Source organism: Cladophialophora psammophila (genome assembly GCF_000585535.1).
Source record: "Cladophialophora psammophila CBS 110553 chromosome Unknown aczJe-supercont1.12, whole genome shotgun sequence".
Taxonomy (NCBI): Eukaryota; Fungi; Ascomycota; class Eurotiomycetes; order Chaetothyriales; family Herpotrichiellaceae; genus Cladophialophora; species Cladophialophora psammophila.
Window position 1 is genome coordinate 45124 of NW_006912933.1, and position 21308 is coordinate 66431.

A 21308-nucleotide genomic window follows, 5' to 3' on the forward strand; every position below is an offset into this window, starting at 1 on the left:
ACCGACAAATTAGAAAAGATCAGCCACATCACAACTTCGAGTTGATCAGGCTCCTTCCCTCCCTCTTCATTCTTCATTTACTTTCCATCGAGCCGTGCAGTCCTTTAAGCCGCTGTCTTCCTCTTTCTTGGCCACTGATGGTACATAGATACATCGTTTTCGTTCCTTCGAAAGGCCGTCCAAGCCCCTTCGCCCAGCCGTAGTTTAGATGCAATGAAATGATATCGTTCGTGACACTTGTTGATTCCCTGCTTCATCGGCAGTCTCTATGACGCGTGACACAATATAGGTAGTTGCGGGTTTGTTTCGATTTAGGTTCCCTGGGTTGCCAGAAGACAAGAAAGAAGAAAGAGGAAAAGGGGCGTTGCCTGATCCCCGTGTCCCTCGCGGCCGTTTGCTGCTTATAGGCCAGCTGATGACATCGTTCATAAGTTGCTGATCCTTGTCGAATTCGCCTCGGAAGTAGAGTTTGTTATTGTGGTCGTCCGCTGTGGTGTATCTCGCTTGAACCTGCTCCGCAGAGAAGCATGCGTCAGAATTACAAATGGTCTTGCAAGGGGATACGGGAGTGATGGCGTCTGTCCCTCCGTGGAAACGGGATGCAAGAGGACCGAACTCACCAGACGGGATCACAAAACAAGAAGGTCGTTTGCAACCGTTTGATTTGTGCTTTGATCCACTCTAACTGGCCTTGTCTCAGGATAATCGGATCGGCGTCATCCTCTGGCTCCGCAAAGCGGTATATCTCGAGCAAGTGAGGAAATATCATCCATCCACCGGATGCTGCTGCCCTCATTCGGAAGTCACTCCCTTCCAGGTCCGGAATGCTTCTCACTTCGCCAGTCAGTGGGTCTCGAATGATTTTATAAGGGAATGCGACCCCAGAGCAGTATATCGGGTTCGTCGGCACAACTGTGTCCCCGAGATGGACGGGGAGGGTTTCTAATATAGCGTCAACAAGGGTCTGAATGGCAGAGTTTGCCTTCGCCAGGATGGCACGGTATCTTGAATCGGTGAGTAGGGTGGGCTCATCGGCCAGTGATTGCCGGATCATTTGCAGCGTATAGACACGGCGAGATACATGCAGATTGAACACTTCTGCGAAAGTCAGGTCCGCCCAGACCGCGCATTTGGTGCCGTAGAAACCCGCAGCGAGGATTGAAGGCGCGACATCGTCACGAGAGACGTGTTGCGGCAACCAGTCTGGATTTGGGATGTTTCGTTTCCAAGTCATAAGCAGGTCATCGGTTCGAATCGCATCGGCAATTATCTCTTCGAAGGCTTTGCGGCGTTGTCCGGGGAGTCTCGACGAGCCATTCTGCCGTCTCAGAGCCCAGAGACGGGCTTGTATATTAGCGATCTGGGTCCCTAATATATCAAGCTGCGCGGCCATGCGGTCTGCGATTGAAGGGTGCAAGAAAATTTCTGCCGACTCCGAAGGCATAGTGGTGCGGCAGCATAACGCGTATTGAATAAGAGTGTGTCTGGTTGCAGTGGTAAGACCCTGACCGACTTTGGTATTATAGTTGTCCTGACCCCTATGCTTGAGTAAGGCCACAGCTCCATTTTTGTGCTTGCCATATGTTGAAGGCCCAGGTACGTAGTGCAGGACCAATGCATCGTAGAGGTCAAAGATCAATATTGTCATTAAGAGTTCGTCCATGCTACTCTGCGCCGGATTGCCGATTGCCATCCTCGTTGCTTCAAGGGCTTTCGTGAAAAGCTGTCGCGCTGGTCGTGCGTCGCAACCTCTGAAGTTCCACATCATGGCAATATTGACAGTCACCGCAGCTGTTGCAAGTCTCAATGGCGAATTCTCTGAGGATTTTAGGTACATTGGTTGCCAAAGAAGTGCAAAAGAATTGTGAAGTTGAGGATCATAAATGGTTCCGGTATAATAGCGAAAGAAGAAATTTATCGAAGCATTCTGAGGGTCTTGCTTGATCGAGTTAGCAATTGCGATCCGAAGCTCGCTCGTTGGAAATTCGCAAACTTCAGAGAGGCGCGCCTTCTCGAGATGCTGTGAATCGCCATTGTCCTCAGGGTTCTCTTCTGCTGCCGCCGAATATATGACCCATTGAAGCGGGGTGTGGGTTTTCCTTATCGATGATCTAGTGGTTGTGCTGGAGGATGTAGGCGTGGTGTCTAGCGATCCTTCACTGCTGGGAGTGCTAGAGCGGGAATCCGTCTCCCTTGCAGCATTCTGCTTTTCCACCCTCCGAATCACAACTTTGTTTTGACTTCTGTGTGCCCCATCAAAGACATCTGCGTAACCGGGACAAGTCTGGCGTCGTCTAGTGCAATTATTGCACGATGGTTTGCCTTGGTCACACTGCACTATGAGTATTGAGGATCGATCGATGCAAGAATTAAGGCATGGGGTCGCCACAGACTTACTTTTACTCGCCGGGTTCGACAAGCCTTGCACCCTGCGCTCGGGCCGTGATAGACCATTGTTAACGACTTGGTGCAGAGCAGTAGATCAACATTTAGCGGAGGCGGATACTCTTGCTAGGCCCTATCGCAAGCCTGTCCTGTTATTTCTCCAATATATACACATGGCCGGCATTAGGCAACAATTTTCTGGGGACTAGCGAGCCAATGACCAAGGCGGCGCCAGCCACAATGATGTCGTTGCCGAGCTCAGGGGGGGAAGAGACCTCTAAGCCAATAGCAGATGCTGCCGGCTCAGTAGGGCAACCCTATCTTCTTCGGCTTTTGAACCTTGGAGCTTGCGCTGTGAGAATAGAGGCGGCCTGACTTTCTTGGCGTGGGACACCGGATGTGGATGGAATGGATGGAAATTTCTGACAAAAGGTCAGTGAGGTTGGATGAGCGTTCCGGAATACGAAGCGTTGCAATTTCGCTCTCCTGATTGTTCACAGCTCCACCACAAGGAGATGAGGTCGCAAGCAGTGACTTTTTCAGGTTAGTTTGACTGATGAAAGGACCCGCGCCTCGATGTGCACGGAGCGAATATCAGCCCGAAGATCAAATAACTCGATCTCAGCCCTTTGTAGAATTATTGAAGAAGTTAACGAGTTGATAGAAGATTGTGCAACTGAAGAGAAGCAGCATGCAGAGCGCCTTACATGGTCCTATGTGATATGTACGGAAGCAGAGTGATGCAAGAGGAAGGACATGCAGGGATCATCGGAATGGAAGAATAATATTCCGACGCCGGGCGATTCATATCATCCTTGGCGCACTAGATCAAATGTGGAATAGTGCATGTCGTATTCCTCGTATGCGCGACGAGGCAACACGATCTCGTTCATAATCATCGTTTTATCCATACACTTTGACAGTCAGCCTTTCTTGACATGTCCTTGTGCTTAGCGCTCTCGATCTGGCTATCAACTATGCATATGGCGAGACCCGTGCGCTTTTTTTGGCGATGAAAATTCCGTTGGTGACCCGGTATCGAGTATACCGGCTAAAGATAGCCGCTCTGATCGCGAGGGCAATCTAGGTGTCGCGCGCATACCCCAAAGCACAATGCCCGGCACTTTCCCATCGAAGGCCTCGCTGCGCAAATGGCTCAATCTTTACGACTTTCTACAACCATCCAGGGGGTATTGCGCGTTGGATGAGCTCCATGAATGTACAAATGAAGCCGCCGACCGACCCCCAGGAGTCTCCTTGTTCATCCCTTGGGGCGTGGAGGGAATTTGGAGATCATTCCCTACGGGGGATAAAATTTGGTGCTGTGAACCGTATCCAACATCGCGTCCAGAGCATAACAGGCCGACAGGTACGACATGCGGCATGCCAAAGATGGGAACGCTTGTGGCGGACTGTGTTCTTTCTTCAAGGCTCAGCAGGCCCTGCTGACCTTCGCATCAGGTTGCATTAGCGGGCAATCCAACTATGAACCCTGGCAGCTACCCCAGCTCCAAGTCCCCCACTACCCCAGCAACTGGGACAATTCATTTGCTTCGTCATTTTGTCTTCCACCGACTCTCACCTTCCTTTCACACACATCAGGCTGCATGCACCAGCTACTGATTGCTCCTCGTACAGAAAGACAGCCATTGATATCTGCCTTCCGCCTGTCAGTAGCGAGACGTATCCTGCACCGCACTTGGCGATGGCTAACCATGGTACTGGGTCTCAATCACGGGCCTCTGCTGCCTGCACTACTTGCCGCAGCCGCTGCACAAAGGTGGGTGTATTATTCCCTGAACGCTGAAGATTTTTCAGCTCATTGACGCCATGACACAGTGCATCACGGACCCTGGACAAACATCCTGTAGTTTTGCCGAAGTAGGAACCAAAAATGCGTCTTTCTGGGACTGGACGGACGCAAGAGGTAGACCATCACTTGACGTTATCGTAGTGCAGAGTGATTAACACCAGCAGACCAAGGTCCAAGATATATGTGACTTCGCTCCTCGAAAACATTCAACTCCTCGAGCAACGACTGCGAGAAGCTGGCCAGACCCAATCCAATCATAACCACCAGCAGAAGACTCATCCACAATATAGAGTATCTGCAAGCAACTCCTGCCCCATGAGAGAGCACGTCCAATTCCAACAGGCCACCGAGCCAAAAGAACCATGGCAAACCAGCACACGACCCGATTCTGCAGACTGTGCGCCAACCTCGGCAAGGGCGGCATTGGACCTTATCCAACAGCCGGAGGATGAGGCTCGCCTTAGGGCCAATACCCCAGATCTACATGATCATAACTCAATCCGACAACGAAGTGCTTCCGGACTTCAACAAGGAAGCTGCGCGAAAAGCAACGTCTGGACAGTAATCTATGGGCCAGATCTGCTTATCTACGACAAGGAAAAGGGCCGAGTCGACTATTTCAGTCCAGCCACGTGCTATAAGAATTATGCAAGGAACTACTCGAGTGTTGATTCCTGGCATCTAGACAAAACGCTCCTACAGGATCCTGGCAGACTTTCCTGCGGATCTCGATACATATCTTATCGAGGTCTTCTGGAATCGCTATAATAACGCTTTGCGCATCATCGACCAGCAAGCCTTTAGTCGCGATCGAGGAAATGGAGACTCGACCTACTATTCGCCATTTCTTTATCTCGTCTGCCTAGCTATGGGTTTTCGATTTGCTAACAAAAGCCGACAAGACATGAGGCAAATGACTCTTAACAACGGCTGCAGCCTTTTTCAACGTGAGGCTAAGTGCGTTTTAGACTACGAGCTGGAGTCGCCGCGAGGTCTAACTACTATCCAAGCTATATTAGTCCTAAGCGATGTTGAGTGCGCTTATGGTAGAGACGACCTAGCCACGATATATGTTGGTATATCTTGTCGCCTCGCCTTCGACTTCGGGCTTAACTTGGACTGTTCCGAGCTTGGTTTGTCCGAGGGGGACATGAAGTTTCGGAACAAGCTTCTTCGTTCGTGTATCATCTACGACCGCGCTTGGGCGCTATATCTAGGACGGCCTACCTACATAAAACTCTGCGACATTTCGAGTTCCTGCCTGAATAAGCCCATTACTTCCGAAGCGTTGTCCTCAGATGAGGATATCCAGGAACAGATACTCGATGCCTTAATCGATCTCTCGGAACTTTGCTCCAGGATCCAAGAGGTGGCACAGCCTAGACTGAGTCCGGGCCCCATTGCTGACGAGAACCGGTTGACCGACGTTGCTGCGCTAGATACGGAGCTGAAGTCGTGGTATTCGACGTTACCTTCTCGACTCAGGTGGACGCCTGACAATGTCAAGAACGCGCGGCGCTTATTCTTCATAATGCAGTAAGTGGTTCACATTGCCTAGAGATATTATTCGATTATGCTGCCTGCTTTTCAAGACTTTCTTTTTCTCCCTCATCCAGCTGGCTGACTCTTCATCAGTCAACAATATCTTGTCTCAGAGATTATCCTCCATGGACCTTATGGCCATTATGAGGATTTAGTGGGAATTGAGCTGGATAAGTCCCATGTGTTTAGGAGAAGGGGTACTGAATGCAGCAACATAAGCCTATGGCGACGGCTTGCTCGGGCAATCACCATAAATGCAGCTATGAAAATCGCCCAAGGGTTTGCGACCTACCGCAAAAGATTTGGCGTATGCGAGACTAGCTTCTTATCACTACAACAAGGGGGAACCGCCTTCCTTGCGTTAATGTGCAATATCAAAGCAAGCAGGACCGCGGAAGAACGCAGTTTGGTGCTACGACACTTATACGTACTCATGGGACAACTACAAGAGATGTCTGAAATCTTCAGCCCGGCGAGAGTGATGTGCAGCGTCGTTAAACGTGAGATGGGGGAGCTACAGATCGATTTTAGTGAATTGCTGACGCCGCCGCAGATACCTGATTTGTTCGACTCTAGATCACCAACGACTCGTGCGCAGAGAGCGAGCAGTAAGTTGTCGGACTCAGGTCCTGCAGTCAAACGACATCGGTTGAACGCACATTGTCAGAGCACAACAGCCCCTAGGGCTTGGCCTCCTAATCCGGGCCCTAACCAGAGTCTTCTTTTCCGCGACATGACGTTGGCCGAAGAACCTGCCCATATTAGCCTCATGCCACCTGAAACAGTCTCGTTTGGAGTCGCTAATGGCCCTTTGTCAGTGACGCTTCCAGTCGACAATTTCGAGCCACCGGATCACACGCCTCATCTGTCCGAATTGAATGTTGCAACCTTCTCCTGGCCAATGGATTTCTCAGATACATCGGCTCTGTTTGATGGTCAAAGTCAGGACCATCCTACCAACGATAACCAACTCCCCTGGCTCTCGGACAACCATCTTTTTGATGGTGTCGACCCTGGATTGTGCTAAATGATATCATGCATTACGGTTATTTTCATGTTTCGAGGGTGTTGGCTATGGCAACGAACCACGATAACTTTCTGGCATTATCACAAGGCTAGAAGCAACAAGTTGGGATGGACCAATGGAAGTATTGGCTCCCCCTAGAGTCCTTTCTCCTTGTTACCGCATGCCACATGTGCCATTTGAAGTGCCCTACAGACCAACCTGGACACCGCATTGTGCCAACCAATCTGCGGGCGAGCATCCGGTGGAACCGCAGGGAAGGGGCGCCGGAGAATTCGTGTTGCTATAAAACGCGTCTCCCCGACGTCAACGAGACGCTATGTAGAGAGTTCCTCAAGTTGCGTCCGGGTCGTGAGCGGAAAATGAAGCCCGGCGATCAGACAACCCCATTTAGCTCTTACCAGGCCCTGCGGAGACCAGCGTCTCGGCGGCCGGGTTAGGGTGAAAACCTCCCGCATATAATATGCGATCGATGAATTTCTCCACACAGCGGAAAGGCTGGGGTGAGTTGACGCCTGGCAGATCCATGTCAGTTGGTCTACCAAGAGAACGATTTTGACGTTGTCAGAGCCTGGCAGCCTCGGTGTGCTAAGTCTGCCAATCCGAGTGCGATCCAAGGCGCTCGGCGTGACTTCCCCAAGCTCTGTATGGTTGGGATGTTGCAGGACAGCTTGAAGCTATGTATTTCCACATATGGGCAACAATTACTCCTCCTATATGGGCTCCGAATGACACATGGTCGCGATTGATCTTACATGGAGCAATCTCTGAGCCATTCAATTTGAAGAAGAGCTATTGGGCTTTACAGCGCCAACTCAGAAATCCTGATCACCCATTTACTCCACGCGGAAACCACCGTAGCCTTGGGCAGGAGATGCAAACGCTAATCTTTCCCTGTAAATGGGCAAGCCAGCCATGTAGTTTAGGGGCTCCCTCGCCTTGCCGGGGATGTTGGCGCCATAGTACCAGCCGTCGGCCTTTGGGAAGAGCGCACCGTTTCCGACCGCCAGAACTTCCTCCCTCCACTTGGCCTCTTGCTCCGGTGTGGCCTCGATAATTGTTAAACCCTGGCGTCGCATGTGGCGGAGCACGTCGACGAGCCAGTCAACCTGGACCTCGACGAGGGTTGCCGCATTGACGAACGCGGCGGGCGACTGTGGGCCATAGATGTAGAAACAGTTGGGGTATCCTGAGCTTGCCATACCAAGGTTGGTCCAGACGCCCTGGGCCCAGCGGGCCTTGATGTTGGTCGTCTTGTCGACGCCGCGGTGGTCCACGTTGGTGATACAACCCGTATTGGAGTCGAAGCCCGTCGCCAGGATGAGGATATCGACATCGTATTCCGATCCGTCGACGAGTCTCACGCCCTTTTCCGTGATGTCTGCGATCTTGTTGGCCCGCAAGTCGACGATGTCGACGTTGTCTTGGTTGAAGACCTCATAGAAGGTCGTCTCCAGGCACGGGCGTCGAGTGCCGAGCGGGTGTATTTGGGTCTTGGGCGCCAGCAGCTCCGCCTTACGCGGGTCTTTGACGCGTTCATGCACCTTGCGGCGCCAGAAGGCGTACGCGTAGTCGTTGGCCTCTTGGTCGATAGCAATGTCCTTGAAGTTTCCGACCCAGAACTCAAAACCGCCTTTCTTCCACTGTTGCTCGTAGAATCGCTCACGTTCCGCGGGTGTCACGTCCTTGGTGAGTTCGTCCCTCCACTGATAGAGAAATCCTGACCACGTGGTGCGCGTCTTTGCGAACAGGGGGTGAAGTTCCTCCTTCATGCTGTCGTTAAACTTCTTGTCGTAATGCTGTTGGTCCATGGGCAGAGCCGTGTTTGGGGTCCGTTGAAAAACAGTCAATTTGCCGACTTGAGGTCCGATCTCTTGGATGGCTTGCACTCCGGACGCGCCTGTTCCAATGATACCCACGTTCTTGCCCTTGACATCGAGACCTTGTTGAGGCCAGCGCGAGGTATGGGTGAGAAAGCCCTGGTAGGTGTCCAAGCCCTTGAAATCTGGCATCCACGGCTGGGCGTTGAGGCCAGTACAGTAAAGCAAGAAGCGTCCAGTGACGCGCCCGGTCGTCTCTTCATCGATGGTACTAACATATTCTACCTTCCATTGCTTCATGACCGGATCCCATGACGCCTTGCGGACCTCAGCGTTATAGGTTGTGTCTTTGCTGATGTCCCAAACGTGATCGACGTGACCAAAATACGCCTTGAGTTCTTTTTGACCGGGGTACCGTTGAGACCAGTCCCATTGATCCCAAGTGTCGTCATCGGTGAACTGGTAGATGGGCACATTCGAGTCGACGCGAGCCCCTGGATAGCAATTCCAGTGCCAGGCGCCTCCCAAGCCGTTGCCGCGCTCAAACAGGTGACAGCTAAATTTGAATTTTCTCAACTTGTGCACGCTGTAGATACCGCCGAAACCACCGCCTACCACTATGGCGTCGTAATGAGCCGTTTCGGAAATGGAGCCCATCTTTTGTTGGCCTGAGTCTCAGCTTCTGGTTTGCGAAGACTTCGGCTTGGATGGATCCAAGGATGCTTAGGACAGAGGATTCGTGATATCGGTCCTCGAATTTGGTCAGCTAAGACATATAGGTTTCTGGCCAGGAATCGTGGCACACGAGATTTGAGGCATTCACACTTTGTTCATCAGATAATCTCGCTACGCCCCTTGAACGCCATGGTCAACCATCATATCATCATCAAGTCGCAGGGCGAAGCACAGATTGCTCAAGTCCCTATCCCAAAGCTACGCGATGATTACATACTGGTGAAGACAAGGGCGGTTGCCCTTAACCCTGCCGACTGGAAGCATATCGATTTCATGGCTAGCCCCGGCGCCCGTCTGGGGTGCGACTATGCTGGGGTAGTTGAAGAGGTGGGCAAAGGAGTCACGAAAGATCTCAAGAAGGGTGATCGTGTGGCTGGTCCCTGTCATGGTGCCAATGCTGTGTGTCATGAAGACGGGACCTTTGGCGAGCACATTACAGTCAAAGGCGATATCCAGATCAAGATACCCGACCATCTAAGCTTCGAAGAAGCCGCAACCCTGGGAATTGGCGCCACCACTGCCGGACAAGCGTTGTACCAAAATTTACAACTTCCACTCCCGGGCTCCAAGGGAAAAGCAAACTTCCTCGTCCTGATATATGGAGGCAGCACTGCAACAGGTGCTATTGCCATTCAGTTCGCGAAGCTGTCAGGGGCATTCGTCATCACAACGTGTTCACCGCATAACTTTGACTACGTCAAGCGCGTAGGTGCCGACGTGGTGCTGGACTATAATTCGCCCAGCGTTGTGGAGGACATCAAGAATGCAGCACAAAATAACCTCGGATATGCCCTGGACTGCATCTCACTGGAGCCCAGCGCAAGAATCTGTGTGAGCGCCATGAGCGAGTCCGGGGGACAGCTCGCGACGTTGCAGCCAATTGCGGACGAACTCGTCAAGAGTATTAATGATAAGGTATCGAACAAGATGACGGTCGCATATACTATCGTGGGTGAGCATTTCAGCAATGGGCCCCATCGTATTCCGGCCAAACCGGAGGACCTTGAGTTCGGCAAGATGTTCTGGGACGTCGCGAGAGCTCTCCTGGCGCGAGGAGACCTCAAGGTGCATCCTCCGAATGTCAACCCAACAGGACCAGAGCTAGAAGGTATACTCAAAGGTATCGAGTGCATGAGAGCAGGTAAGGTGTCGGCTAATAAGTAGGTGTACACTATCCCTTGATTACACTTAGGTACGAGACCGTACGAACAGGGCGCCTAAGGAGGGAAGAAAAAGAGCCCCTGTATTTGTGAACCCGAGACTAAAGGCATTTTCCGAACTACATTGACGTACTAAACACAATGCAGCTTTGGATGAGTCTTGCCTACTACCAACACAGCAGAAAATCACTTACGGTAGCACGTCCTGTACAGCGCAAACCGTGGCCCATTCGTGCCGCGAAAAGCATCAACCATCGAGGATCATTCAGGCCGAGGCCCCGAGTATGAATCAGTCATATTGTCTTCCGTTGCGGAATACGGAAGCTACCTGATTGGCTTTTATCGACGAAACCAACTCAGCGCCTTCAACATGGGCGGAAGAGTGGCGGAATAATTACCTTCTCTTATGGCCAAAAGTGCAAGGATCTAGTAATAGTGAAAGCCTGACCTCGCTTCCGTCCTGGGAAAAAGAAAACCGACGTCTGTCGGTCCCATGCGCGGGTCATGCGCATTATTTCCAGCCAGGGGCACTGAGGGGGCGTCGCTCAAGTGTTCTGGCTGCTCCCTCGGGTTCCATTTAGCCAGTTGTCCATAAAGAGCTCACATGTGGCCTAGAGTGCATACCCTGGTGTATCCGAAGTGTGAGGAGATCCAACAGGGAAGTATGGAGTTGGCATCTATCCAGCGTGTACCCTCTCTCGCACTCCATCTATTGAGCATAACTGGTTCTATCTCTGGGCGTAACCCAGCTGATGCTCCACTCTGATCTCACCTCCAGGGCTATAGGAACCATGCGAATGGGGCTAATTGTGATCAGCTTATGAGATGGAGCAAAGATTCTGGTGACGCCCGGCTCCATTGGACTGCCATTTTCATATTCTAGCAAATAGGAGGACATGTAGTTTAAGAATGTTAGGTGACCTAAGACGAATTGGTCTTCTAATGGAGCAGAGTCAAATCGTGGCTATCAACCCGACTATCCACAACACGCCAGGTGCTTCATGATCTACATGATAGCGTTGAAAATGCCCTCTAGGCCGCGTCAAGCTTCTCGGTGCCAATACTTAGGCGGCCGAAGACTTGCCCAGCTCCGCCCACTGCTCGTCAGATTTCATTTGAGCTTCTAGAAGCTGGGGAGCAAATCCAACGGCGTCGGGGCCGACGGGCATGCGAACGGGCGGCTCTAGTAGTTCGTAGAGTTTGTCGATGATGGGGCCAAACTTCTCGGGTAAAGACTTTTGCTTTCCGGTGTGGTCCCTCAACTACTTGGCAAAGGCTCCGACGGTCTGCTGGTACGGCTTGCTGGTTGTGGGAATGTTCATGGACGAACCGGCCCAGTCGGTGCGGATCCCTCCAGGCTCGAGGGACGTTACTCTGATGCCCGTTGGCTTGACCTCTGCCTGGAGGCACATCGAGAAACCGGACACCCCCCATTTGGCACTTTGGTACGCCGACAGACCGGGACTGCCCAGGCGGGCCCCAACGGAGGAGATCTGGACGATGTAGCCGGATCCTTGTTCACGCATAATAGGGAGGATGGCTTTGGTCATATGAACCACGCCCATGAGGTGGGTGTCGACCTGTTTGCGGAAATCCTCGATCGAGGTATCTCCAACCGAAGCAGTATCGGCATAGCCTGCGTTGTTGACAAGGATATCGATGCGCCCGAATCTCTGATGTGCAGCCTTGGCTACATCCATGGTTTGGTCGTAGTTCGTGACGTCGAGGCTTTCTACAGGGACGTTGTCTCCGCCGGCTTTGCAGGCGTAAGCCAACGAGCTCTTGTTCCGTGCAGTCGCAATGACTGAGTCGTCTATATCACCGATATTGCATGAACGAAGGTGAACTTGAGCCGCAGAAGGCTGGAGGCTCTGTGGGCAAAAGGTCAAGCACCCAGCGGAGATAAACATCTTAAAGAGCAGTCACTCCATTCCGCTGCATGATTTCACACCTTGACAATGTCAAACTAGCAATGTATCAACAATTGCAGGGGTTGCTCTGTTTTTACTTATGGGGTTGAAAGAGATCATACCCACAATGTCAGCGGAATGCATTAGCGTAGCCCCTTTAGCCAGGACACTAGCGCAGCCTCGGCTGCTAGTTCGTACTCGGCCGCCTTAGGTCAATTTAGTCAGTGTACATACCCAGTACTAGGTAGGTCAATCTGCGATAAGGCCTTGGCGCCTTGGCATTTTTATACCTTGATACTTCGTACTTGTCCTTCTACGGTCCTCTTGAAGGTCCATTCCTCCCGGGAAGAAGAAATAATAACGACAGCCTTGCAAAAGATACGAGTATTGAGAAAAAAAAAAAAAAAAAGCAAACAAAAACAATCAACAGTCAGGATTCCCAACTGGTCACCCACGTTGGTACTAGCTGACCGGCATATGGCTTAAGTACGGCTGAGCGGACGGGAAGCCCTGCTTTCCATATCCTGTGGTCGATTGCGAAAGATTTTGTCGGGATGAAATATATACAGTCTTCAGACTCGCGATCATCTGAAGAGGGGCATTTCTGGTCCAGGTGCAACGTCTTTCATCCTCGTCAACGAAGGGGGACTTATCAGAATACCCAGTAGTGCCAAACGCCTCGCTATATTCGATTCTCGCAGCCACGCTCCTCGTCTCCGGCTTTCGCCAGCTACTCAGCCTGATTGGCCGAGACATCTCTTATTCTCGGCACTTCATCGGCTTGAGACTCGCCCAGCAAGGACACCGCCGCTCAGGACTTCCCATCTTTCGTCGAGCTGCCTACCGATTGGTCTTGAGGCCACCAACCTGCAAAGTATTGTGGATGCTATACAACGATCTGGACATTAAAGAATCGATGAGTATACCGCAGTGGTCACAACCTCTTGTTGAAACTTCCTGCAAGACGTACCGATGCCTAGATCTAACACACGTTAAGGTAAAGCCAGAAAGACCGCTGAAAGCCTTGGAGGGCATAAAGCTAATTTGTCATATGCTAGCTAAGTACTGGGCCTTGGATGCTTTATATGGCCGCTCCCATGCAGTGCTTCGAATAATCGATCCTTTAGCTTTCCACCATATCGGTGGACAAGTTTCAGGCCTTGGTCGTGAGCCTGAGGAATTCCATGAAGGCTATTCGTCAGGAGTAGTTCCTGCTGCATTTAAGCAGGCTGCCACGATCGGGACATGGGACGCTCTTCCTGATATACGACTACTCGAGGTCCAAGTGCCAGCGACGACTTTCGGACTATTTACCAACTGTGCGTGGATGTTAGTTGGGCCGAGTCACCAAAAACCTATGTTGCACATACCTCCAGCAGCATATACCGTTGCCGCTCCATCAACAGGCAGACATATGCCGCTCACAAACGCTGCGTCGTCGGAACAAAGATATACCGCAGCATTGGCGACATATCCGGTCGAGGTGTTCAGCTTCAAAGCTTCGCCTCGAGGGAAAGAAGCCTCGAATTTCGTGCGATTCTCTGGTGTATCGTCGACCCCCATAAAGGATTGTGCTCTATGTTATGGATCAGTCAGTCGCATCGACCAGGGATGCTCGTAAGGGCTTAGCTGACAGGTCGGTATATCCCAGGATTGGACAGACCGCGTTCACCCGGATTCCAGAATGGCCGTACTCCGAGGCAAGTCCCTCTGTGATCTGGGACCGTGTCAGCGACAATAGACGTTATCTCAACAGTCGTTCGGTCGATACCTTATTGACAAATGCTTTGGTTCCACCGTACCATACCTACATGTCTTCGTCAGGATTCGGAGAGGAGGTAGTGCGACTAGGTAGCAGGTACTAACCAGCCCGTTCTTGACTCGGATTCCTCCGACCGAGCTAATGTTCAGGATGGTGCCAGCCTTCTGTTCCAGAAAATATGGCACAACCACGGCCACACTGAGAAATATGGACTTCATGTTGACACCAATGACTTTATCGTACTCCTCCTCGGTGACCGTATGCGAGGCCTTTTTGGGGTACGTTGTTCCGGCATTATTCACCACGACATCGACCTTACCAAACTCCTTCAGCGAGGCCTCCAGCAACTTTGCCCACGAGGCTTGACTGGTGACATTTGCCTCCTGGAACAGCGCTGTTTTCTCTCCATGCAAGCCGTTTATCTCCAGCGCAACTTTGGATCCGGTCGTGGGATTGATGTCCGCGATGACCACTTGAGCCCCCTCTTCGGCGAAGCGCCTGGCCATGGCCTCTCCAAAGCCATGGCCGCCGCCTGTAACAATGCACACTTTGCCCTTCAACTTTTGCGACATCTTTGAATAATGGTTTCGTCTGTGAGGCCAGTTTCAGTCCTCAAACACGGGAGGGCCGAAAGTCGTTTGTTGAGAGTTCTGCACCAAGTGCGTCTCCAAACCCGATATCTCCAAATTTTTGGGGACGATCACGACAAGTCACGGAGTCCTTATGCCGAGAAGCTTTATGATGTCGATTTTGGGTTTTTGCTGCAAAGGCTTTGCCGGTTTGAGGGGTACGTGGTACGTACCCTTGGTATCTGGTGCTGGTGCTTGAATTGTTGCCCGAGGCTGATGCACATGCGGAGAAGATGTGTTTGGAGGGCGCTGATTGGCTCCATTGCGACGACAAGGCTAGCAAGAAAGTTGGAGGCCCGAGGACAAAGCATCGCGATTCTATTCCCGCGGTGTCACCAGTGATATCCACCAAGCCACGTGCATTCCTCTACGGCGAAAGTCCGTGCTGTTCAGGGCTGCCGTTCTCTTCGATCACATTATTTACACTCTCTGCAAACCTCTCATAATTGGGGAATTTGGGGCAGCCCGGGGCCCGTGAGCTCCATGCTGGTGACTGGTCCACAATCTCGAAAATGCAGATCCGGCGGATATTGCAAGTCTCCAACTTCCGAGAATACGATTAAGACTCTCGTGTCGAACGACGGGATGTCCCTTCGAGAAGCTTGAATCTCGTATCGCTTTCTTTGGGATAGGGCATTTCCCTCTCGAATTCTCCTATAGACTGTTATTCCTTAGCTTACAAGACCTTTAGATCGGACGCCACTAAAATGGCCCAGGGAACAAAATACAATTTTCTCATCGTTTTCTTTGTTGCTCTGGGCAGCTTCACGTATGGCTTCAACAGTGCCATTATGGGCCTTGTCATTGGCCTGCCGGCGTTCTTCCAATACTTCAACATCAACCTCGACGACACTCAGGGCAACCAGATCACGGGTGCTACCAATGGACTCTACTCGGGGGGAGGCATCCTGGGTTGTATCTTCGTGCCATGGCTTCTCGACCGCCTCGGTCGTCGCCGAACCATCCAGGTTGCAGCGGCTCTCGCAATTGTCTCAGCAGCACTGCAAGGAGGCAGCGTCCACATCGCCATGTTCCTGATCGCCCGTTTCCTCAACGGGTGGGCGGTCGGCATGCTGGACACGTCCATCCCCGTCTTCCAGTCCGAGATCTCTCCGGCTCGCCAACGCGGACGCATGGTTGGCGCCCACGGCGTGCTGATCGTGATCGGATACAGCTGCGCCGGTTTCGCCGGGTTTGGCACGTACTTCGCCACTCCCACCGTCAGCTGGAGACTGTGTCTGAGTCTGCAGATCGTGGCGCCGCTGCTGCTGTTCCTGGGTTCTCCCTGGCTTCCGGAATCCCCGAGGTGGCTCATCGACCACGACAGGCTGGAAGACGGCTTCCAGGTCCTCCGCAGCTTGCACACGCGGCCCGAAGACCCGGACGAGATCGTGGCGCGAGAAGAATTCCTCCAGATCCGCAGACAAATCGAGCTCGAGCGCGCGGACAAGTTGAGCAAGAGCTGGGACGCTCTGTTCAAGAAGCCCAGCCTGCGGAAGAGATTGATCTTGGGATTTGGCACACAGTTCATTGCTCAGAGCACCGGTGTCTTGGTCGTCAACAAGTAGGTTGCATACCCTCCGCCAAAATACCCGTCAGAGCCAAAATCTGCTGTGTATAGATTCCGGCTGTGAAAAACATGTGCTGACACCCTCGTACAGCTATCAGATCTTGCTGTACAAGTCTCTGGGTATCACCGGGTCGCTGCCTCTGTTATTAAATGCCCTGTACAATGGTCTAGCCGCACTCATGAACTTTGTCAATTCGTTGTTCCTGGATCGACTTGGCCGGATCCGGATTATGCTTATCGGACTGATCGGCTGCGCTTGTTCGTTGATATGTTTCACGGCCATGGTCGCGACGTTCGGGGGCACATCGAACCGGGTCGGGAACGGCTTCGGAGTGTTCTTCTTGTTCCTTTTTGTGTTCTTCTACGGCGGGACCATGGACGCCACCTCCTACGTGTATTGCAGTGAGATCTTTCCGACTCCACTCCGTGCGCAGGGCACGGGGTTCAGTGTCGCCGGCCTATTCACTGCCACCCTGATTTACACACAAACCGCGCCAGTCGCGTTTGCGCAGGTCGGGTGGAAGTTCTACATCGTGTTCATCATCCTGCCTCTGCTTGGCGCGGCACTGATGTGGAAGTTCTTCCCGGAGACGAAGCTCCTGACTCTCGAGGAGATATCCAGACTCTTTGGTGATGAGGTCGCCTTGGATATTAACCAGCTCAGTACAGAGGAGAAGATGGCCTTGGACCGTGAGGTTGCTAAAGGTGTTCAAGAAGTGATCTCTGTCGAGGTTGAGAGTAGCGAAAGCAAATCGCCCAACGATCGGATTGAGGTGGTCTAGAGTCGGGTCAGGCACTCCACACACGCCCCATAGAGAGAAAGCAAACATGTGCCGTGTTTGCATTTTAGATGGCTGCTCAAATATAGACAATGCTAGAAGTAGTCGTGCAAGTTGTTCCTCCATCAAATCCAATCGTTGATCAGAAGATAAAAGTCGTTCTACATGGCGTCCGCTCACGGTGAACGTGAACGACATGTCGGCGATAAGATCTTGAACGGCCTACACTTGCCCTTTAGGCCGGAAGGGAACGGCCCGGTGAGCCAGAGACGGGCCGAGGTTGCGAGGTATCAATCTCCAGAAATGTTGGATCGTGAAAAGTCGACCCAAGATAGCATTTCCAAAAAGATGGTACCCGGAATTCTGGGATATGGATTGATTGACCATCAATATACCAAACCTGGCCGGATTTAGAAGTACATCCTGCTTTGCGTTCCGGGATCGAATCTGCCATCAAGGAGTATTTGTGCCATTCTCGCCGCTATTATTCCTTGCACGGGGTATAATTCTTGACTCAGTCTAGCTTTAATGATCATCCGTGAATGGAAATTGTAGAATCTATCGGGTATTGTTCGTTTGATATGTCTCGCCCGCGGACACTATTGGTATTGTGACTTGAATAATGATTCGTCTAGTCAACGTAGAGCTGCGCATAGATCATCTCTTGGAGGCAGATGGCAGGCTCCAGGTTAAAAGGGAAACTTCCCATACCATATTTGCAACAAGCAGAAGAAAGGCCTCGCAGCCAAAGCCGTTTGCGGAGGCGTCCGGACGATCCATGATAGCTCAACGTCGATCGGAACCCGTTATGAGCTTTCTCAGTATAAACCACTGGAAACCGTCAATGTCAAGCTTGAAGTATCTGCATTGCCTCTGCGTTGCTCTGTGTCGCTCTGTGTCAGTTCGGCGGGAACGGCTTCTTTGTCAACTCCTTCGGTCTCTTGGCCTTGATCAACCAGGTCTCTAGCTTGCTGGGCATGCGCTACAAGATGTTGCCGTTTTTGGTCGCTGATCTTCTCTCGTTTGGCTTAATGAGATGTTGGCTGAGACAACACAGCAGCAGCAGAGGTCGGGACAAAATGCTGCAGGTTGATGTGTTGATGCCGTTAGTGCTCAGACTTGCCTTCACCGCACTTTGGTTTTTTTTTTTTTTTCACGATATGGACTCCACCAGAGGCACCAAAACCTCTCGAGAACATGACTCCATGGGAGGCGGGTCTCAGATTCAGCTGAGGCTGTCCGAGCATCGGGGACTCGTTTCAGCGTAGGGCTTCTACGGCCCTCTCGAATCATGAAGTGTGCAAATGGGTCTTGAGAGATGGATGCCGAGGGTACAACAAAGGAGTTGGGCGTTAAACATGGAGGCCGCTGGATGGGTACAGTGGGTGAAATGACAGCGCAGGCTGCGGCGTGGCAGATGGCAACAGATGGTTGGCAAAGGAGGGGCAGATGACAAGCGTCAGGCAGCGAGTGTTTCCTGATCATTGTCATTTGAAATTGCGAGATTCAACCCCACCAAACCGCCTGCACCATCAGACTCACTGTTGACTGCCTCACGCATTATCCTCTCCTTACCTCTTCACTGCACCCCAACTTGCTCGGTCCTCATCACCGCAGGCCAATTTATCTCATCCTAGGTCCTCGTCCTATATTTTATCTGCTCCTGCAACGCACACCTCGGAACGGGCCCCTGCTCCAGCCTACCATTGCCCATCCTTCATTGACTTCTCTGCCGACTTCTCTTCCGTTTCTCCTGCCACCCCCCGTCTATCACAACACCATTCACGGCAATGTCTTGGCAAGGTGAGCTGAATTGAAGGGCCATGCTGCGTTTAAGCACATTGGAGTGTTTGCTGACCAGAATAAATCAATGTCACAGCCTACGTTGATTCAAGGTAGACTCAACCCGGAAGCACGCATTCTCCCCATCTCGAGTCAATCCCGCCTGTACCCAACTAACACGTGTTTATCTGATTCACAGTCTCGTCGGCACCGGCCACGTTGACAAAGCCGCAATCTTCAACGCCGAGGGCAACTCCGTATGGGCTTCTTCACCAAACTTCACCGTGAGCCCGCAAGAAATGCAGGAGGTTGTCGGCGCGTACAAGGATACCTCAGTGCCCAAAAAGGTGCAATCTACGGGACTGCACATTGCAGGTCAAAAGTACATTGTCATTAAGGCGGAAGAGTCGAGTTTGTATGGAAAGAAGGTGGGTTCTGGCTTTCCTTTCCACCATGGTGAATCCGACGTCAATTGAGCGACGGGGCCAGGCAAAAGGATGCGGGAGAGGGGTATACGGGAGGGTTGAGCGTGGGCTAATCGTTATTGAATCGGCGGTGCACAGGGTCGAGAAGGCGTCGTCATTGTCAAGACAAAGCAAGCACTGCTTATCACACACTACCCGGAGACGATACAGCCCGGCACGGCGGCCAACACGGTCGAGAAACTCGGCGCCTATCTGGTCAGCGTGGGTTATTGAAGGCTCAAAAAGAAATATTGAGGCGAGCCAGAAAATCACACCGTACAGTTCCACCATACTCTCTCACTCCCTCCTACTACATGCCGACAGGTGGTGGCCAGCCTGGAGAGGCGCGCGGCAAGATGACGGATACGAATACAAGGATGGACCGACCTGGAATCGGTCGGTCAATGATGAATGAGTCTTCAACCGGGGGCACACGCACTTCAAGAGCATAACATGGAGTATTGAAATATTATTCCTTGATATTCTTTTCTGCTAGTTTTCAGCCCTATCCTCCTTCCTCGCGACGTCCCTTCTCTTCGGGGTCACCGAGCCCAGTCATCTATTAGAGACAGCACCGGATGAGTGGGATGCGGCAGTAGACCATCAGTTGCTCTGCGAACCAAAAACAAAGTCTGATTTGAATGGCACAGCTCTCTACGTGGTTTGTAATGAGCCAAGGACTGTATAAACGTTCCGTCCTGATTCCTTCCCTCGAGACAAAACTCCTTTTACCCTCAATCCCAAGATTTCTTTCCAAACGCCGCAGTCAACTGAACCTGCCCCATGGCGAGGTGGAACACATGGCACCCGTCGCTCGACAAGGACAATAGGGCCGCCGATTAAGTGCAAAAATCCGGACGGAAGTATTGTCCCGAATATTCTGGACGATCACGGCTCTTCTCATACGTGCACGCGGGACGACATGCAATAGGTTGGACAGCGGGATGTTGTTGGGGGCCCAGAACCGCCTGCATGGTGAAAAATAGACGGTCGTGAGCAGATCGCTTCCGTCAAGTCGGAGGCAGGCCTCGATGGCTTCGGCCATGTATTAGTGCCCCGCGACGCCTTCCTGCTGACTCGTCTCCCACGTGGTATCGTAGCCCTGTCCGAGCGAATGACCTCTCGGTGCTCTTTCTCTCGCTATTTCCTCTAACAACATTTTCCACCCATACCGCCATTCTGATTCTGGGCGACATTAACGCCTCCGCCAACACCTTGTGCGCCAGCTCCAGGGCCACCCGACTCTTTCGAACTGTCAATCAACCGCTTCTTGATGTCCGAGGCTAACGAGTAAAAAGCCTTTTCGATGTTGATGTTCGATTTGGCGCTGACTTCCAGGAACGGGATGCCCAATTCGTTGGCGAGTGCTTGGCCTTGTTCCGTGGAGACCGCCCGTTTTTCTTCCCAATCACACTTGTTGCCGATCAGGATCTTGTTAACACCTTCGCTGGCGTGTTGTTCGACATTTGAGAACCAAGTCCTTATATCTGTTGTCAAGGGGGGGTTAGACACACCATACGGCTCATGCTAGATGGGTTGTGGTTCATACTGTTGAAGCTCTTTTCGTCCGTCACATCGTACACCAACAGGATACCCATTGCGCCTCGGTAGTATGCAGTGGTGATTGTTCTGAAACGCTCTTGACCTGCTGTGTCCCATATTTGCAGTTTCACCCTCTTGCCGTCTAAATCAATAGTCCGGATCTTGAAATCGATGCCGATGGTTGTGATGAAGCTAGGAGTGAAGCTGTCTTCGCTGAAGCGTAGCAGGCAGCACGATTTGCCAACGCCAGAGTCGCCGATCAAGAGGAGTTTTATCTAGAGGGAGGACGTGGTTAGCAGCGAGCTGCAGAGCGGTGACGGACCAGGCAAAGACCCAGTCCTCGAGGCTCATGGGACGTACTAGGAAGTCGTAATTCCGTTGACCCGCCATT

The 21308-nt window shown here is 51.9% G+C and overlaps 9 protein-coding genes across 9 annotated transcripts; 4 read left to right on the forward strand and 5 right to left on the reverse strand.

The window, feature by feature from the left end:
* Positions 1 to 616: 616 nt before the first annotated feature.
* Positions 617 to 2454, reverse strand: A1O5_07693 (uncharacterized protein; the record flags this gene model as incomplete). Its single annotated transcript, XM_007748282.1, has 2 exons — positions 617 to 2332; positions 2398 to 2454. The coding sequence occupies 2 exons, from the start codon at positions 2452 to 2454 to the stop codon at positions 617 to 619; spliced, it is 1773 nt and encodes a 590-aa protein (XP_007746472.1).
* A 2192-nt stretch (positions 2455 to 4646) lies between these two features.
* A1O5_07694 (uncharacterized protein) lies at positions 4647 to 6767 on the forward strand (the record flags this gene model as incomplete). Its single annotated transcript, XM_007748283.1, has 3 exons — positions 4647 to 4759; positions 4901 to 5734; positions 5834 to 6767. The coding sequence occupies 3 exons, from the start codon at positions 4647 to 4649 to the stop codon at positions 6765 to 6767; spliced, it is 1881 nt and encodes a 626-aa protein (XP_007746473.1).
* An 833-nt stretch (positions 6768 to 7600) lies between these two features.
* A1O5_07695 (uncharacterized protein) lies at positions 7601 to 9241 on the reverse strand (the record flags this gene model as incomplete). Its single annotated transcript, XM_007748284.1, has 1 exon — positions 7601 to 9241. The coding sequence occupies one exon, from the start codon at positions 9239 to 9241 to the stop codon at positions 7601 to 7603; it is 1641 nt and encodes a 546-aa protein (XP_007746474.1).
* A 207-nt stretch (positions 9242 to 9448) lies between these two features.
* Positions 9449 to 10540, forward strand: A1O5_07696 (uncharacterized protein; the record flags this gene model as incomplete). The annotated part of the gene is made up of 2 exons (XM_007748285.1): positions 9449 to 10460; positions 10512 to 10540. The coding sequence occupies 2 exons, from the start codon at positions 9449 to 9451 to the stop codon at positions 10538 to 10540; spliced, it is 1041 nt and encodes a 346-aa protein (XP_007746475.1).
* A 1201-nt stretch (positions 10541 to 11741) lies between these two features.
* Positions 11742 to 12389, reverse strand: A1O5_07697 (uncharacterized protein; the record flags this gene model as incomplete). Its single annotated transcript, XM_007748286.1, has 1 exon — positions 11742 to 12389. One exon carries the CDS (start codon positions 12387 to 12389, stop codon positions 11742 to 11744), a length of 648 nt encoding a protein of 215 aa, XP_007746476.1.
* Positions 12390 to 13695: 1306 nt separating this feature from the next.
* On the reverse strand, positions 13696 to 14723 carry A1O5_07698 (uncharacterized protein; the record flags this gene model as incomplete). The annotated part of the gene is made up of 5 exons (XM_007748287.1): positions 13696 to 13706; positions 13760 to 13965; positions 14024 to 14106; positions 14161 to 14196; positions 14256 to 14723. 5 exons carry the CDS (start codon positions 14721 to 14723, stop codon positions 13696 to 13698), a joined length of 804 nt encoding a protein of 267 aa, XP_007746477.1.
* Positions 14724 to 15487: 764 nt separating this feature from the next.
* A1O5_07699 (uncharacterized protein) lies at positions 15488 to 17132 on the forward strand (the record flags this gene model as incomplete). Its single annotated transcript, XM_007748288.1, has 2 exons — positions 15488 to 16344; positions 16442 to 17132. The coding sequence occupies 2 exons, from the start codon at positions 15488 to 15490 to the stop codon at positions 17130 to 17132; spliced, it is 1548 nt and encodes a 515-aa protein (XP_007746478.1).
* A 1787-nt stretch (positions 17133 to 18919) lies between these two features.
* On the forward strand, positions 18920 to 19609 carry A1O5_07700 (uncharacterized protein; the record flags this gene model as incomplete). Its single annotated transcript, XM_007748289.1, has 3 exons — positions 18920 to 18932; positions 19029 to 19339; positions 19475 to 19609. The coding sequence occupies 3 exons, from the start codon at positions 18920 to 18922 to the stop codon at positions 19607 to 19609; spliced, it is 459 nt and encodes a 152-aa protein (XP_007746479.1).
* A 915-nt stretch (positions 19610 to 20524) lies between these two features.
* On the reverse strand, positions 20525 to 21307 carry A1O5_07701 (GTP-binding protein ypt2; the record flags this gene model as incomplete). Its single annotated transcript, XM_007748290.1, has 3 exons — positions 20525 to 20862; positions 20925 to 21192; positions 21278 to 21307. The coding sequence occupies 3 exons, from the start codon at positions 21305 to 21307 to the stop codon at positions 20525 to 20527; spliced, it is 636 nt and encodes a 211-aa protein (XP_007746480.1).
* Position 21308: the final 1 nt, after the last annotated feature.